The 14936-nt window shown below is 72.5% G+C and overlaps 1 protein-coding gene across 5 annotated transcripts; it reads right to left on the minus strand.

Annotated features, from left to right (window-relative positions):
- Nucleotides 1-4622: 4622 nt before the first annotated feature.
- Nucleotides 4623-13833, minus strand: PCGF1 (polycomb group ring finger 1). 5 transcript variants are annotated; one of them, XM_073343152.2, is made up of 9 exons: nucleotides 13697-13833; nucleotides 11606-11711; nucleotides 10741-10893; nucleotides 10266-10337; nucleotides 9671-9776; nucleotides 8125-8158; nucleotides 6209-6295; nucleotides 5142-5216; nucleotides 4623-4787 (listed from the first exon to the last, which is right to left on the minus strand). In XM_073343152.2, the coding sequence occupies exons 1-9, from the start codon at nucleotides 13790-13792 to the stop codon at nucleotides 4740-4742; spliced, it is 777 nt and encodes a 258-aa protein (XP_073199253.1). In that variant the 5' UTR covers nucleotides 13793-13833; the 3' UTR covers nucleotides 4623-4739. The 5 variants fall into 5 exon arrangements, with proteins under 5 accessions (XP_073199253.1, XP_073199252.1, XP_073199251.1 ...); XM_073343151.2 differs by having other exon boundaries at nucleotides 5142-5222; nucleotides 13697-13832; XM_073343150.2 differs by lacking the exons at nucleotides 4623-4787; nucleotides 5142-5216; nucleotides 6209-6295 and having other exon boundaries at nucleotides 7551-8158; nucleotides 11606-11708.
- Between the last annotated feature and the right edge of the window lie 1103 nt (nucleotides 13834-14936).

Raw genomic sequence — 14936 nt, forward strand, 5'->3', positions numbered from 1 at the left:
GTGGCCTCCTGGCCGGGGAAAGAGACAAAGGAGAGGAGGGGTGGGAGAGTTTCAGTTTGCAGCTGGCTGGGGAAATGGAGGGAGGCCCAGAACTGGGTTCTGGGCTCCCTACCCCCCAAGATGTCTGCTAGGCCACAGCCCCCTACCACCGCAGCCCAGCGCGAGGCCCACGTCGCCATGGGCCTGGGACACAGCAACTGCCAAGCATCCCCCTCTGACACTCAGGGGACTGAGGTCTGCTCTGCCCCAAGGCCCCCAGCCCTGAGTGGGGGTGTCACGGGGTCCCCGGGCGATGCTCTGGAACTGCTCCCCACGAAGCCAGGCAGGACTCTGGGGAGTCTCCTCTCTGGGAGCAGCCTGTCTGCAGGACACACAGCTCACCCGGCTCCACCTTCCTGGGTCTGACCTCGGAGCATTCAGCCTCCTCTGCCCCTCCGTGCGCTTCCCACAGCCAGTCCGCTCAGGCGGGGTCCTGGGGAAGCCAGAGGGTCCTGCCCCCCAACTCCGCAGTCAGACGGGACTCTCAGCCAGCCAGTAAAACAGAAGGTTTATTAGACGACAGGAACATGGTCTAAAACAGAGCTTGTAGGTGCAAAGAACCGGACCCCTCAGCTGGGTCCATTTTGGGGGGCAGTGAGCCAGACAACCCCGTCTGCCCTTCACTCCTCACCCCAGCCAGCCCCAAACTGAAACTCCCTCCAGCCCCCCCTCCTCTGGGCTTTGTCCCTTTCCTGGGCCAGGAGGGCACCTGATTCCTTTGTTCTCCAACCCTTTAGCTCTCACCTTGCAGGGGGGAAGGGCCAGGCCATCAGTGGCCAGGAAACAGGGTGTCGGCCATTCTCTGTGTCCAGATCCCTGCACACACCGGCCCTCTAGGGCTCTGCAAGGATCATACACCCTTACCCCACCCCCTAGATACTTAAGAACTGCCTAGGGGAAACTGAGGCACCCCCACACTATTCAGAGGAAACATTAAGAACAGTCCTGCTTTGTCACAGGGGGGCAGCAGCCCAGGGAGCGAGTGAATCCCCCAGCTGGGCACTGCCCTGTGTCCAGCCCCTGCCCTGCGGAGCCCACACGGGCCAGGCCAGGCACTGGCTGCTGACAGGGCAGGACCCAGCTGTTAATGTGAAGCTGGAAAGATGTTAGCTCCCAGCCGAGCAGCCCCCAGAGTCACCGGCCCGGTCCCCCGGCAGCAGTGGCTGGGCCGCAGGAACAGGTAATTAAAGCCAAGTGAGCATGGCAAATCAGCCCCCCCCCCGTCCCCCCCAGCTCCCTGGGACACGCTCAGCTGCGGGGTTGGGAGCAGACCCCTGGGTGCCAGCCACTGCCCCACAACTCCTGGTGCCACCTCCATCCCAGCAGCGGGCAGCCCAGCCACTGTCTGCCTGCACCCCCCCCCCCGCTGGGTCTGAGTGCCCCCCCAGGTGCCAGGGCAGCTGTCAGCCCATGACAGATGGGCCCGTGTCCAGAGATCCGCCCAGGGGGGCACTCGGAGCCTGGCACAGCAGGGACGAGCACCCAAAACCCCGGGCCAAACTTTCCCTTTCCGCGGCCCTGCCCCCAAAGGCAGGAGCCCCAGCGGGGGACAGTGCTGGGACCGGGGGGGGGGTCAGGCACAGCTGGCTGGGAGCATGGAGCCCCCCCCAGCCAGCCGCGCCCCCCATTCCCGGCAGCATTCCTGCCCCTCAGTCCCAGCGCAGGCAGGCCGCTCATTTACCAATGTCAGCCGCCCAGTTGGTTTGAATTAGCCTCCTTGTGCTGTCCCAGCCGGGCTGATAAGTGGGGGGCGCGGGGGGTGCGGGATGCGCCGAGGGATCAGCCAGCTCTGGCCCGGCTCCGGCTCCGGCTTCCTGCTCTGCTCTGTGTAACGCCGGAGCCCCCGGCCTGCGTCTGACAGGCTGGGGCTGCAGGAGCCAGAGCCCGTGGTGACAGACACAGCAAAGGGCCCCTCGCCCGGGCTCCAGGCCTGCCAGCGCCCCCCCAGGGACTGGGCCCTGCCCTGCTGGGCCCATCTCCCTGGCTCTGCCCGGCCGGCTGACGGGGCGAGGGGCTGTCCCGTCCCGGGGGCGTCCGAACGGCACCGACCCTCTGGGGGGAGGTGCTGCCGTGGGGGAAGCAGGCGGGGGGCTCGGAGTCTCCGGGGGCAGCAGGGCATGGAGGGCTGGGAGTCCCCGTGTTCGAGGGAATGGGGAGTCCCCGTGTTCAGGGGGGCTGTGGGGAGGCTGGGTGGGGAGGACCCATGTTCAGGGGGGCTGGGAGACCCCAGCCCCGTCTCTGGGCTGGCTCCGCGCGGTCCCAGCTGGCTTTGCCCTGTGCCCTCTGCTCTGCTTTTCACCAGTTACTTGGCAGCGGGCGAGCGCTCGGCCCTAGGCTGCCCCCCCGGCCTGCCGGCCGCCTGAGGGATGGCCAACAGCTGGGCTGGGCACTGCGCAGGCCCGCGTGGGAAGGGCAGGGCCGGGGTAACCAGATCCCCCCCAGGGGCTCCCGGGCCCGGGGTCAGCCCAGCCGCGCAGAGCTCAGGGGTTAAGGATCGGCCACGGGGATGCGCTGCTAATTGCCAGGCCGTGCGGCATAAATCACAGAGCCACAGGCAGCCCCCTCCCGCTCAGCCCCTCCCCAACGCAGCCCCGGTGGGGCGATGAACGACCGGCTGCCCCCACAGCCAGACAGGGCACAGAGCCGCCCGGCCAGCAAACCGGGGGCTGCGGGTCGGGAGTGAGGGGCACCAGCAGAGCTTGGGGGCAGGGCAGGGATCGCGGGGGCCGCAGGTCAGGATTGAGGGGCGGTGGCAGAGCTGGGGGGGGCCAGGCTGGGGGAATCCCTGATTTCTCTCCCACCCCCTTATCAGATTTCCCTGACACAGCTGAGGGTCTCGTACTGCGGGGGCAGGGAAAGTTTCCACCTGTTCTCCCAGGGAAACCCTGGGACGTGGGCGCCCGACTGGTTCCTGTGTCTTGGGGGGGGGGGGGGGGGAGTGCAGGGCCACAGCACGAAAGGGGGGTTCCTACTACTGGGTGGAGGAAGCTCCTTTAGGACAAGTCCAAGGCTGAGCGGCCGGGATCCCGTGCAGCCGTCAGGGGCCCTGGCCAGGGCCTGCTGCAGCTGTGGGCCTGCCCCACGCCCGCGGGAGGCTGGCCTGTGACTGAGCTGGGGGGGCGGGGGGGGGACAGGACCCAGCGCCCTGTCTCAGTTCTGGGACCAGGTGCTGTGGGCCACGGGCCACGTGAGGGATAAACAGCCCGGGAGCCGGCCCCGGGCCAGAGGCAGGGCCCAAGACAGCCAGCCCCAAGGAGCAGTAGCCCCAGGGCAAGCCCCAGCCTGGAGGACAAGGGGGCATCGGTAGCCCCCCGAGAAGAGGCAGTGAGCGCCATGACGGAGCGCCCCTGCCATGCGGCCGCTCCAGGCGGGGAAGCTGAGGCCCCAGGACATCTCAAGAAACCTTGGGTTCCTGGGGCCTGCCCAGGAATCGCCCAGCCCAGGGCTCCGCTGCCCCGGGCAGCACCAACACGGCCGGGACGGGGCCGGGACGGGGCCGGGACAGTCACCGTCAGGGGGAGATGGGGCCATGCTCCCTGCCTGCCTGGGGCTGCGCCTCCTGCCCCCCCTCAGGGCTGCGCTCTCTGCTCAGCCCCCCACTCCTGGCCACGCTCTCTGCCCCCCATCCCGCCGTGCACCCAGGGCTGCCAAGCCAGCTGCGTTCCCTGCCAGGTCTGCTTTTCAGGACTGGGCGGCGCGGGCTGGGCACTGGGCCAGGGCCAGGCTCAGGGGCACCTGTTGGGTCTCCAGGAATAGGAGACACCAGCTGCCTGGCTCGTGTTTGCTGCTGGCCAGCCGGTCCAGCCGCAGCTCAACAAGCCACTCGGTGCAGGGGCCGGCCCGTGACCTGCCGTGGGGAGCAGGGCCCAGCACCTCCCCCAGTGCCCCCATGGGCAAGGGTGCCCCTCCGCCTTTCCCTAACCCAGCAGCCTGGGCACAGCCCATTCTCCCCTGTGCTCACTGCCAGGTCTGCCGAGGCCTCCTGGGGCCAGAGGAATTCAGGGGGCGCCCCCCTGCAGGCAGTGCCCCGACCCCCAGCAGCCCCGGACCTGCCACGTTCTGCCCAGCTGCCTGCAGTACCGTGCCCACAAGAGTGGCGAATTGGCCGAGTGTGGTGAAGCCAGCCGGGGGAAGACCCCCCCCAGGAATCCCAGGGCCCATGACTTTATCATGGCTCATTATCTGCGCTGCAGAGGGGCAGCCCCACGGCCCCAGGCCCATTATTTCCCCATCACTCCGGGGGGCGGGGTTGGCAGGGGGACGAGACGCCCGAGGCGGCTGTGATGGTGATTAATCTATTGAGCGCAACAGAGCAACTGGCGCTGGGTAAACGTCTCCACGCGGCTCCCTCCCTCGCTACAAGGGAACGGGGGGCACCGTGGGGCCGCGGCACCCGGGGCCCCCTGCATGGCGCAGGAACGGCTGTGTGGGAAGGGGGGCCGGGGCCGGCGCGTGGGAGGGCTGGGTACTGCCGCGGGCAGGGGGGTGTGTGTTTGTTCCCTCCCATGGGCGCTGCCTGGCGCTTGCCCAGCACGGCTCCCCTGCCCCCCTCTCCCCCGGTGCCACGCGTGCCGGCCGGCCAGGGATTTTCAACTGTTTTATTCAAAAAATAGACTCGGGCTGGGGCAGGAGGGTTTAAGTTAGGGGGGGCTGCAGGGTTCGGGGGTCTCTGGGCAGGGCAGCGCCCTCGGCCCAGCCCCCTACCTCCTCTTCTCCTTCACGCTGTAATGCAGGAGCAGGGGCGCAGGCTGCAAGGCAAGAGAGTGGCCGTGAGAAGAGCAGGACGGCCAGCGGGACCACCGCTCCTGGCCCCCCCAGCGCACCCCCCTGCCACCCCCCCAGCGCAGCCAGACCCCACCAGTGCACCCCCTGCGAGCTCAAGCGAGGGAGAAGCGCCCAGCCTCCCCGGCACTCGGCAGGAGAAACAACGGGCCGGACTCTGGCGGGCAGCACCAGGCCAGGGCTGGGGCCGGCTGCGTGCCGGGGAGAGCGAGGGCCCTGCCCCCCAACGTGCCCAGTGCGGCTGCCGGGCTGCGCTCGCGCGACAGGTACCCCGGCCCGACGCCCCCTGCCCAGGCCAGGGCCCGCGGCCCCGCACCCACCTTGCCGAACCAGCGGGATAGCCACAGCTGCTTCATGGTCATGTGATCCGGGAGCACCTCGCTGCCGTAAAGGATCTGCACCTGCCACGGAGACGCTGCATCACCAGGTGGATGGGCACTGCCCCCGGTGCCCAGCCTGAGACCCGCCCCCGGCCCCTCCAACCGCACCTGCAACCCCCCACCCAGCACCCCGGTGCCCGGCCTGAGACCCGCCCCCAGCCCCTCCAACCGCACCTGCAACCCCCCACCCAGCACCCCGGTGCCCGGCCTGAGACCCGCCCCCAGCCCCTCCAACCGCACCTGCAACCCCCCACCCAGCCCCCCGGTGCCCGGCCTGAGACCCACCCCCGGCCCCCCGGTGCCCAGCCTGAGACCCGCCCCCAGCCCCTCCAACCGCACCTGCAACCCCCCACCCAGCCCCCCGGTGCCCGGCCTGAGACCCGCCCCCAGCCCCTCCAACCGCACCTGCAACCCCCCACCCAGCCCCCCGGTGCCCGGCCTGAGACCCGCCCCCGGCCCCTCCAACCGCACCTGCAACCCCCCACCCAGCACCCCAGTGCCCGGCCTGAGACCCGCCCCCCGGCCCCTCCAACCGCACCTGCAACCCCCCCGCCCCCAGCCCCCCAGTGCCCGGCCTGAGACCCGTCCCCAGCCCCTCCAACCGCACCTGCAACCCCCCACCCAGCCCCCCGGTGCCCGGCCTGAGACCCGCCCCCAGCCCCTCCAACCGCACCTGCAACCCCCCACCCAGCCCCCCGGTGCCCGGCCTGAGACCCGCCCCCAGCCCCTCCAACCGCACCTGCAACCCCCCACCCAGCCCCCCGGTGCCCGGCCTGAGACCCGCCCCCAGCCCCTCCAACCGCACCTGCAACCCCCCCCCACCCAGCCCCCCGGTGCCCAGCCTGAGACCCGCCCCCAGCCCCTCCAACCGCACCTGCAACCCCCCCCCCCACCCAGCCCCCCGGTGCCCGGCCTGAGACCCGCCCCCGGTGCCCGGCCTGCCAGCCTCCTGCGAGTGGCCCAGCCTGGGCTGGCAGCGCCGGCCCCGGCCCCCCCGGCTCACTCACGTGCTGCAGCCCCAGCCCCAGGCGGTGGCACAGGACCCTCCGCAGGTGACGCACCTGGGCCCGCACCGAGCAGCGCACGTACTTCTGCTGCAAGGGAGAGCGGGGTGAGGGCAGGGTGCCGGAGGGGCACCCCCCCCCCAGAGTGCACCTCCCCCGGCCAGCCACGGCCCCCCCCGCTCCCCCAGCACGCATCCCCCAGCCAGCCACGGCCCCCCCCGCTCCGCCAGCACGCATCCCCCGGCCAGCCACGGCCCCCCCCGCTCCGCCAGCACGCACCCCCTGGCCAGCCGCCCCCCCAGAGTGCACCTCCCCCGGCCAGCCCCTGCCCCCCCAGAGTGCACCTCCCCCGGCCAGCCCCTGCCCCCCCAGCACGCATCCCCCGGCCAGCCCCCCCCCCCCCCAGAGTGCACCTCCCCCGGCCAGCCACGGCCCCCCCCGCTCCCCCAGCACGCATCCCCCGGCCAGCCACGGCCCCCCCCGCTCCCCCAGCACGCACCCCCTGGCCAGCCGCCCCCCCAGAGTGCACCTCCCCCGGCCAGCCCCTGACCCCCCAACACGCATCCCCCGGCCAGCCCCACCCCCCCCAGAGTGCACCTCCCCCGGCCAGCCACGGCCCCCCCCGCTCCCCCAGCACGCACCCCCTGGCCAGCCGCCCCCCCAGAGTGCACCTCCCCCGGCCAGCCCCTGCCCCCCCAGAGTGCACCTCCCCCGGCCAGCCCCTGCCCCCCCAGCACGCATCCCCCGGCCAGCCCCACCCCCCCCAGAGTGCACCTCCCCCGGCCAGCCACGGCCCCCCCGCTCCCCCAGCACGCATCCCCCGGCCAGCCACGGCCCCCCCCGCTCCCCCAGCACGCACCCCCTGGCCAGCCGCCCCCCCAGAGTGCACCTCCCCCGGCCAGCCCCTGCCCCCCCAGAGTGCACCTCCCCCGGCCAGCCCCTGCCGCCCCAGCACGCATCCCCCGGCCAGCCCCCCACCCCCAGAGTGCACCTCCCCCGGCCAGCCCCTGCCCCCCCCCGCTCCCCCAGCACGCACCCCCTGACCAGCCCCCCCCCCAGAGTGCACCTCCCCCGGCCAGCCCCTGCCCCCCCAGCACGCACCCCCCGGCGACTCCCAGCACGCACCCCCCGGCCACCCACGGCCCCCCCCCGCTCCCCAGGCCAGCCCCCCTGCACCTCCCCCAGCCAGCCCCTGGCCCCCACTCCCCCAGCACGCATCCCCCGGCCAGCCCCCCCTGCACACACCGCCAGCCCGCCCCTCCATGCCCTGGCTACTCCACACAGACCCCCCAGGGCTCCCCCTGACCACCTCCCACCCCCAGCGCTGCACCTCGCTCCCCCCCAGGCCACCCCCCCGTCCCTACCCTGGTGCAGTGTTTCCTGGGCAGGGCTCTGGGCTGGCACAGCCCCCTTTGGGCCAGGGGCAGGGGGCATCCCTGGCATGGACCCAGCAGGAATTGGGACACGCCGATGCCCAGCCCAGGGGTGTGGGTCCGATGGGGGACACAGGAAGCATCAGTGGAAGGAGCTACCCAGGCTGCCCTCCCCCCACCCCTGGCAAGGGGCCTGGCCACTGCCTCCAGCCCCCCGAGATAGCAAGACAGGATCCCGGGGCTGTGGGGGCCTCGCACAGCGCTGGCAGGTCAAGCTCCCAGTCCAACCCCCGCAAGGGAGCCGGACAGCTGGGGGGAGAGCCAGGCCCTGGCCAGCTGGGGGACGAGGACCTGGCTGAGAGGAGCCAGTGTCCTCACCGGCCTGCTCCCAGACGGCTGAGAGAAGGCAGGAAACACTGGCCCCCGGCCCCCAGCGTGCTGGCCCCAGCGCCCCCGTGGGAGCCAGGCAGGCTCGTGGTGCCCCCGGCTGCCAGCAGACGGCACCATGTCTGCGCACGCGGGGAGCCACCCCCTGCCTGGCCTTACCTGCAGACCAGTCTTGTTCTTCTCTTTGCTGGAGCTGGGGAGAGACCAGAGGGGACGGCCCATGAGAGCTGGGCGTGCTGGCCTGGCCAGGGGCAAACCCTGCCAGGGGCAAACACCTAGTGCCCACAGGGCGGGTGCAACATGGGCACTGCCTGGCCCTCTTCACAGCACCTCCCCCTGGGAGCTCCTAAACCCAGCCTCATCGCTTCCACCCCACACCCCAGAGCCCCTAGCCGCAGACACCCCCCGGCCAGATGGGACCCTGCGCTCCCCTCGTCGGCCCCGGGGAACACAGGCCAGACCACCCTGCACTGCTCCTGCTCGAACAGGAGCCGCATCTTAGAGACACACCAGCCCTGACCCTCCCTGCGGAAACGGCTCGTGGGTCACTCCCCTCCCGGCCAGCATGTGGGCTTCACGTCCCGTCTGAACGTGGCTAGCCTCAGCTTCCAGCCCCCAGCACGTGTTAGCCTGTCCTCTGCCAGGCCGAAGGGCCCTGGACCGCCACATTTCTGCTCCACGCGTAGGTGCCGACAGACGGGGACCCAGCCACCCTGACCCTTCTCTTTAACTCGACCAGGCTCCCTGCGTCTCTCACTCCAGGGCAGGTTTCTAACCCTTCCATCGCTCCCACGGCTCTTCTCCACCCCCTCCAAGTTCTCAACGTCCCTCTTGACCTGTGGGCACCAGAGCCAGACACAGGATCCCAGCAGCAGCCACCCCAGAAAATCACCCCTCGGCTCCTGCTCGACATCCCCCGTTTACACAGCTCAGGACGGCATTCGCCTTCTGGCCACAGCGTGGCAGTCAGCCACCCACCCACCACGAGCCCCGCCGGTACGGACGGCCTGCGGCCTTTGTCCCTTTCACCCTGGTGCTTGTGCCCAGCCTGCCACGCGACCAGCTTGCTCTGTGACAGACCTGCCCTCACCGCTCCCCCCTGCCCCGACCTTAGGGCCACCTGCCAACTTCACCAGGGAGGGGTCCATGGGCCGGGCAGACCAGAGCTGCCTTTGCAGCCAGTCCCGAGGCTGGGGCTTTGGGATGGACAGAGCTCATACCCAGCAGGGGGCGCTCTCCCCTCTCCCCCACTGCGTGCTATGGGGTGCTGGACTGCTGGCCGTTCCGCCTCCCGAACCCCATGTAAACCCGGAGCCCGACCCCAGGCCCAGTACCTCCGTCCTCCGGCCCCTCCCCAGAGGTCGCATTAACCCTGGCGCTCTGGGCAAAGTCTCACTCCGGAATCCCCCTCGGTCTCCCTAAGGCCCCAGCACAGCCTCCATGGAGCCAGGACTCCCGCGGGCAGCTGGGGGCTATTAAACAGGCGAGTCCCACCCCAGCGCTGGCTGCATGGCTGTGGTGTGCGTGGGTTTCAGAGCAGGCACGGAGGGATCCGGGCAGAGCTGGGGGCACTGGGAGGGAAGCCCAGGGCTGGAGAGCAGGGAACTGTGGATCAGCATCGAGAGGCACGTCGTCACCCCCAGTCCTGGGCAGGGTTCAGTGACCCCATCTGCTGAGCCCCTGCCACGGGCACCGCCCCACTGACCTCTGCCGCTCCAGGCACAGGGAGACGTGCTCGTCGAAGCGGTAGTAGTGAGCACGGGAGTGGTCGAAGCTGCTGTAGGGCAAACCCATCGTGTCGACCACGGGATCTGCGGGGGACGCACGGCAGTGAGACGGGGACAGCGATGGGCCCAGCCCCCCGCAGCCAGCGAACAGGGCCCACAGGGCACGAGAGCAGCCCAGCAGACAGCAGTGAGTGGGGCAGGATGGATGCCCCAGGGAGAGGCAGCTACAGCCTGCCCCCACTGCCCCAGCCCCAGAGCCCCCTCCCCCTGCTGCCCCATCCCACCCCCCCAGCTCCGTAGAGACCCTTCCTCCACATCCCCCTGTGCTCCCCGAGCTCTGCGGAGCCCCCTCCCCCTGCTACCCCATCCCTCCGTCCTGCCCCCCCAGCTCCACAGAGCCCCCTCCCCTGCCACCCCGTCCCACCCCCCGCAGCTCCTCCCTCCCTCCCCATCGCCCTGTTCTCCCCCAGCTCCATGAAGCCCTCCTCCCCCTGCCACCCCACTGTCCCCCCACCCCCAGCACGGGGCTCAGAGCCCCCCCAGGCTAGGCACAGCGCACTGTGAGTATCGCACCCTCGCTGCTGGGCTGGGTCACTCGGTCGAGGCCGCGCGACTGGTAGAATTCCCGGATCCGCTTCTCCTCGCCTGCAGTGAGAGGGGGCAGCGCTCGGCCAGCTTCCCGCACTAGGGAGGGCCCCCGGCCTCCCCCACCCCGCCCCACCCCACACACACAGGGCCCCTGGCCTCCCCCGAGTAGGGCCTGGCCCAGGCTGTGTGCTCTGGGGTGAAGGCAGCCTTGCCCTGCCCAAGTAGCCCTGGCCGGGCAGGGGACTGAGAAGCACCAGGGCTGCGGTGTGGAGCCATCGACTGGGCATCTGCCAGCGGCAGGCCCGGCCCTTTGTGCTGATGGCTCCCTACACAGGGGCTGCAGGTGGGGCACGGACAGCAGAGCCCCCCCACCCCAGCCCCTGGGGCTCACAGCCCCCCCATCACAGCAGAGCCCCCCGGCCTCATCCCTGCCCCCCACAGCAGAGCCCCCCCCACTCACTTTCCTGCAGGCCGGGCACCAGTTTGTAGAGCACGTCCTGCATGACGCGGTCCAGCTTGAGGTTGAGCAGCGGCTGGGTCTCGTGGATCTTGGTGTTGCACATGGGGCAGTACTTGCTGGTCTGCAGGTACTTGACGATGCAGCTCTTGCAGACTGCGGCGAGGGCCGGGCGTCAGGGCCGGGGACCCAGCCTGGCACAGCCCGGGACGCCGTGGGCAGCAGCCCCTGCCCCTGCCCGGCTCCCCACCCCGGGCCCATCTAGCCCCGCAGCCGGCTTCAGCCAGCATCCCCTGCCCCTGCCCCTGCCCCGGCTGGGGCCCGTGTGGTGCGGGCTGACCCTCCTGCAGGCCCTGGGCGCTGGGCACCCAGCTGATCCCCCTCCCCCAGGGGCATCTCCAGCCCACCCAGGGCGGTGCGATGCTGCCACCTGCTGGCCAGGCTCGCTGGAGCCGGCAACCCCTGAAAGCGCAGGGGTGGGGGAGAGGTGGAGGCTGGCTCTGACCACCCCACCCCGTACCCCCAACCCGCTCCCCCCACACAGCACCCCTCAGCCAGCTCCCGCTGCCCCGCCCCCCACCCCTGGCCCGGCCGGCTCCTTCACATACACAGGGGGCTCCTAACTCTCCGGGAGAGACGCCGGCCCAGCAGAGGGAGCAGCCCGGCCCCTCTTGCCCAAGTCTGCGGCAGACTCGGGGCCAGAGGGCTCCAGAATGCAGCCCCTGGGCCAGCGACGGCAGGGCCAGGCCGGGCCAGATCCAGCAGCGCGGCCACTGGGAGCCCTGCCCCACAGACGGGTGCCGTGAACCAGCCCCGGGGGGAGGGGCTGTCCCCTGGTGCCCCCAGCCAGCCTGGCCCCTGCACTCACACGTGTGCAGACACTCGGTGATGGTGGTGGCGTCGATGAAGTACCCAGCGCAGAGGCAGCAAACGATGTGCTCGTTCAGCTCCTTCATCTTCACCTTCACCTCCTCCTGCCAGACGGGGCACATGTCACCAGGGTCCCTCACTCCCAGCCCTGGGCTCCCCCCAGTCCTGCCGGTGCCCCTCACTCCCGACCCGCAGCCCCCGCTAGCCCGACCCTGGGCTCCCCCCAGTCCTGCCGGTGCCCCTCGCTCCCGACCCGCAGCCCCCGCTAGCCCAGCCCTGGGCTCCCCCCCCAGCCCTGCCGGTGCCCCTCACTCCCGACCCGCAGCCCCCGCTAGCCCAGCCCTGGGCTCCCCCCAGTCCTGCCGGTGCCCCTCACTCCCGACCCGCAGCCCCCGCTAGCCCGACCCTGGGCTCCCCCCAGTCCTGCCGGTGCCCCTCGCTCCCGACCCGCAGCCCCTGCTAGCCCGACCCTGGGCTCCCCCCAGTCCTGCCGGTGCCCCTCGCTCCCGACCCGCAGCCCCTGCTAGCCCAGCCCTGGGCTCCCCCCCAGCCCTGCCGGTGCCCCTCGCTCCCGACCCGCAGCTCCTGCTACCCCAGCCCTGGGCTCCCCCCCAGCCCTGCCGGTGCCCCTCACTCCCGACCCGCAGCCCCTGGTAGCCCAGCCCTGGGCTCCCCCCCAGCCCTGCCGGTGCCCCTCACTCCCGACCCGCAGCCCCTGCTAGCCCAGCCCTGCCCCCCAGCCCTGCCGGTGCCCCTCACTCCCGACCCGCAGCCCTCTGCTACCCCAGCCCTGGGCTCACCCCCAGCCCTGCCGGTGCCCCTCGCTCCCGACCCGCAGCCCCTGCTAGCCCAGCCCTTTCCCCCCCCCACAGCTCTGCCAGTGCCCCTCACTCCCGGCCCTGGGCTCCCCCCCAGCCCTGCCGGTGCCCCTCGCTCCCGACCCGCAGCCCCTACAGCCCAGCCCTGGGCTCCCCCCCAGCCCTGCCGGTGCCCCTCGCTCCCGACCCGCAGCCCCTGCTAGCCCGGCCCTGGGCTCCCCCCAGTCCTGCCGGTGCCCCTCACTCCCGACCCGCAGCCCCTGCTAGCCCAGCCCTGGGCTCCCCCCCAGCCCTGCCGGTGCCCCTCACTCCCGACCCGCAGCCCCCGCTAGCCCGGCCCTGGGCTCCCCCCACAGCCCTGCCGGTGCCCCTCGCTCCCGACCCGCAGCCCCCGCTAGCCCGGCCCTGGGCTCCCCCCACAGCCCTGCCGGTGCCCCTCACTCCCGACCCGCAGCCCCCGCTAGCCCGGCCCTGGGCTCCCCCCCAGCCCTGCCGGTGCCCCTCACTCCCGACCCGCAGCCCCCGCGAGCCTGGCCCTGGGCTTCCCCCCCAGCCCTGCCGGTGCCCCTCACTCCCGACCCGCAGCCCCCGCTAGCCCGGCCCTGGAGTCCCCTCCCCCCACATCTCTGCTTGTGCGGCCACCGTCTTGGGGGTCCAATCCAGCGGCCCTTGAATCTCCACTTCTGGGGCTGAGAGAGGGACAAGCGAGGCCTACCCCCACCCCCAGATCAGCAGCGCAGCTCTGGACCCCTGGCTCCTCCTGACCCACGTGCTGGGGTGGTGCCCGGGAGCCCGTTAGGCACAAAGCCCCGGGGGACCCTGCGCAGGGCACCCACCAGGCTGCCCCAGCAATACGTGGGTGCCCCAGCCGGGCAGGAGGGGGCCCCTGTGGACTGTGGGGGGCAGGGACTGGAGAAGGTTCCATGACTGGGCTACTCCCCGCCCCTACACTCGCCTGTGCCTCCCCCAGGCGACATCACCTTAACTCTGCCCCAGCCCGGCTGCGGGCGGGGCCTGGCCCTAGGCCCCGCCCCCTGGAGCGGACTCCGTCCCCATGGCGTGGACACGCCGGCTCACGGCTGCGCATGCGCACGGGCAGCCCTCGCCCCGCCAGACACCGCCTTCAGGGCACGTGCGCACCGTCACTGGTGCGCATGCGCGGCCCTGTCCGTCGCCCACTCAGGCGCGGGAGCCCCTCTTCCGCCCGCGCATGCGCCTTGCTCTGTCCGCCCCGAGGCGCGGCCGCTGCTGGGGGAGCCGCGGCGCCTCACCTCGTTGCGGAGCGGGTCCATCTTGTAGACGGCCTGGAGCTGGTTCCGCAGCCGCATGGCGATCGCCATCGGGCCCCCCTGAGGAGGAGACGCCATCTTAGAACCGCCTCCCACCCACTTCCGGGTTGGGGCGGGGCCTGTCCCCACGGCAACGGCGAGAACTACAGCTCCCGCCGTGCCCTGCGCGGCCAGGCCGCCCGCGAGCCGGGGGCGGGGCACGGAGCGGCTGGCGCGGTGCAGGCCGGGAGCTGTAGTCCCCGCTCTCCGCCCGCGGCAGGCCGGGCGCCCCCTGGCGGGCCGGGGGGGTAACAGCGCGGGGGCCGTGGGACCCTCCCCTGCCGCGCGCCCCGCCCCCCTGCCGGGTGTCTGCGAAGGCGCCCCCAGCCCCCCCCCCAGCGCCCCCCGCCCCGGACCCCCCAGCGCCCGGGGGGGGAACCCGGCGCCCCCCGCCCCAGCCCCCCCACCCAGCGCCCGGGGGGGGAACCCGGCGCCCCCCGCCCCAGCCCCCCCCCAGCGCCCGGGGGGGGGGAACCCGGCGCTCCCCGCCCCAGCCCCCCCACCCAGCGCCCGGGGGGGGGGGAACCCGGCGCCCCCCGCCCCAGCCCCCCCCCAGCGCCCGGGGGGGGGAAACCCGGCGCCCCCAGCCCCCCCACCCAGCGCCCGGGGGGGAACCCAGCGCTCCTGCCCCAGCGTCCGGGGGCGGACCTGGCGCCACCCCATCCCCCCCCACCAGCGCCCCCCATCCCAGGCCCGCACGGCCCCTCCGCTGCCCCCCACCACAAGATAAATAAGCCACAAGGGACAGGAGAACTGGCTAGTAAAGGACAGTTTGGGGAGCAGCTGCATCCCCCCCATCCTGCCTCACAGCCCCCTGCCCCCCCCAGCCCTGCCGGTGCCCCTCGCTCCCGACCCGCAGCCCCTGCTAGCCCAGCCCTGGGCTCCCCCCCAGCTCTGCTGGGTGCCCCTCACTCCCGACCCGCAGCCCCCGCTAGCCCAGCCCTGGGCTCCCCCCCAGCTCTGCTGGGTGCCCCTCACTCCCGACCCGCAGCCCCCGCTAGCCCAGCCCTGGGCTCCCCCCCAGCCCTGCCGGTGCCCCTCACTCCCGACCTGCAGCCCCTGCTAGCCCAGCCCTGGGCTCCCCCCCAGCTCTGCTGGGTGCCCCTCACTCCCGACCCGCAGCCCCCGCTAGCCCGGCCCTGGGCCCCCCCAGCTCTGCTGGGTGCCCCTCACTCCCAACCCG

Source organism: Lepidochelys kempii, chromosome 4, assembly GCF_965140285.1.
Source record: "Lepidochelys kempii isolate rLepKem1 chromosome 4, rLepKem1.hap1, whole genome shotgun sequence".
Classification (NCBI taxonomy): Eukaryota; Metazoa; Chordata; order Testudines; family Cheloniidae; genus Lepidochelys; species Lepidochelys kempii.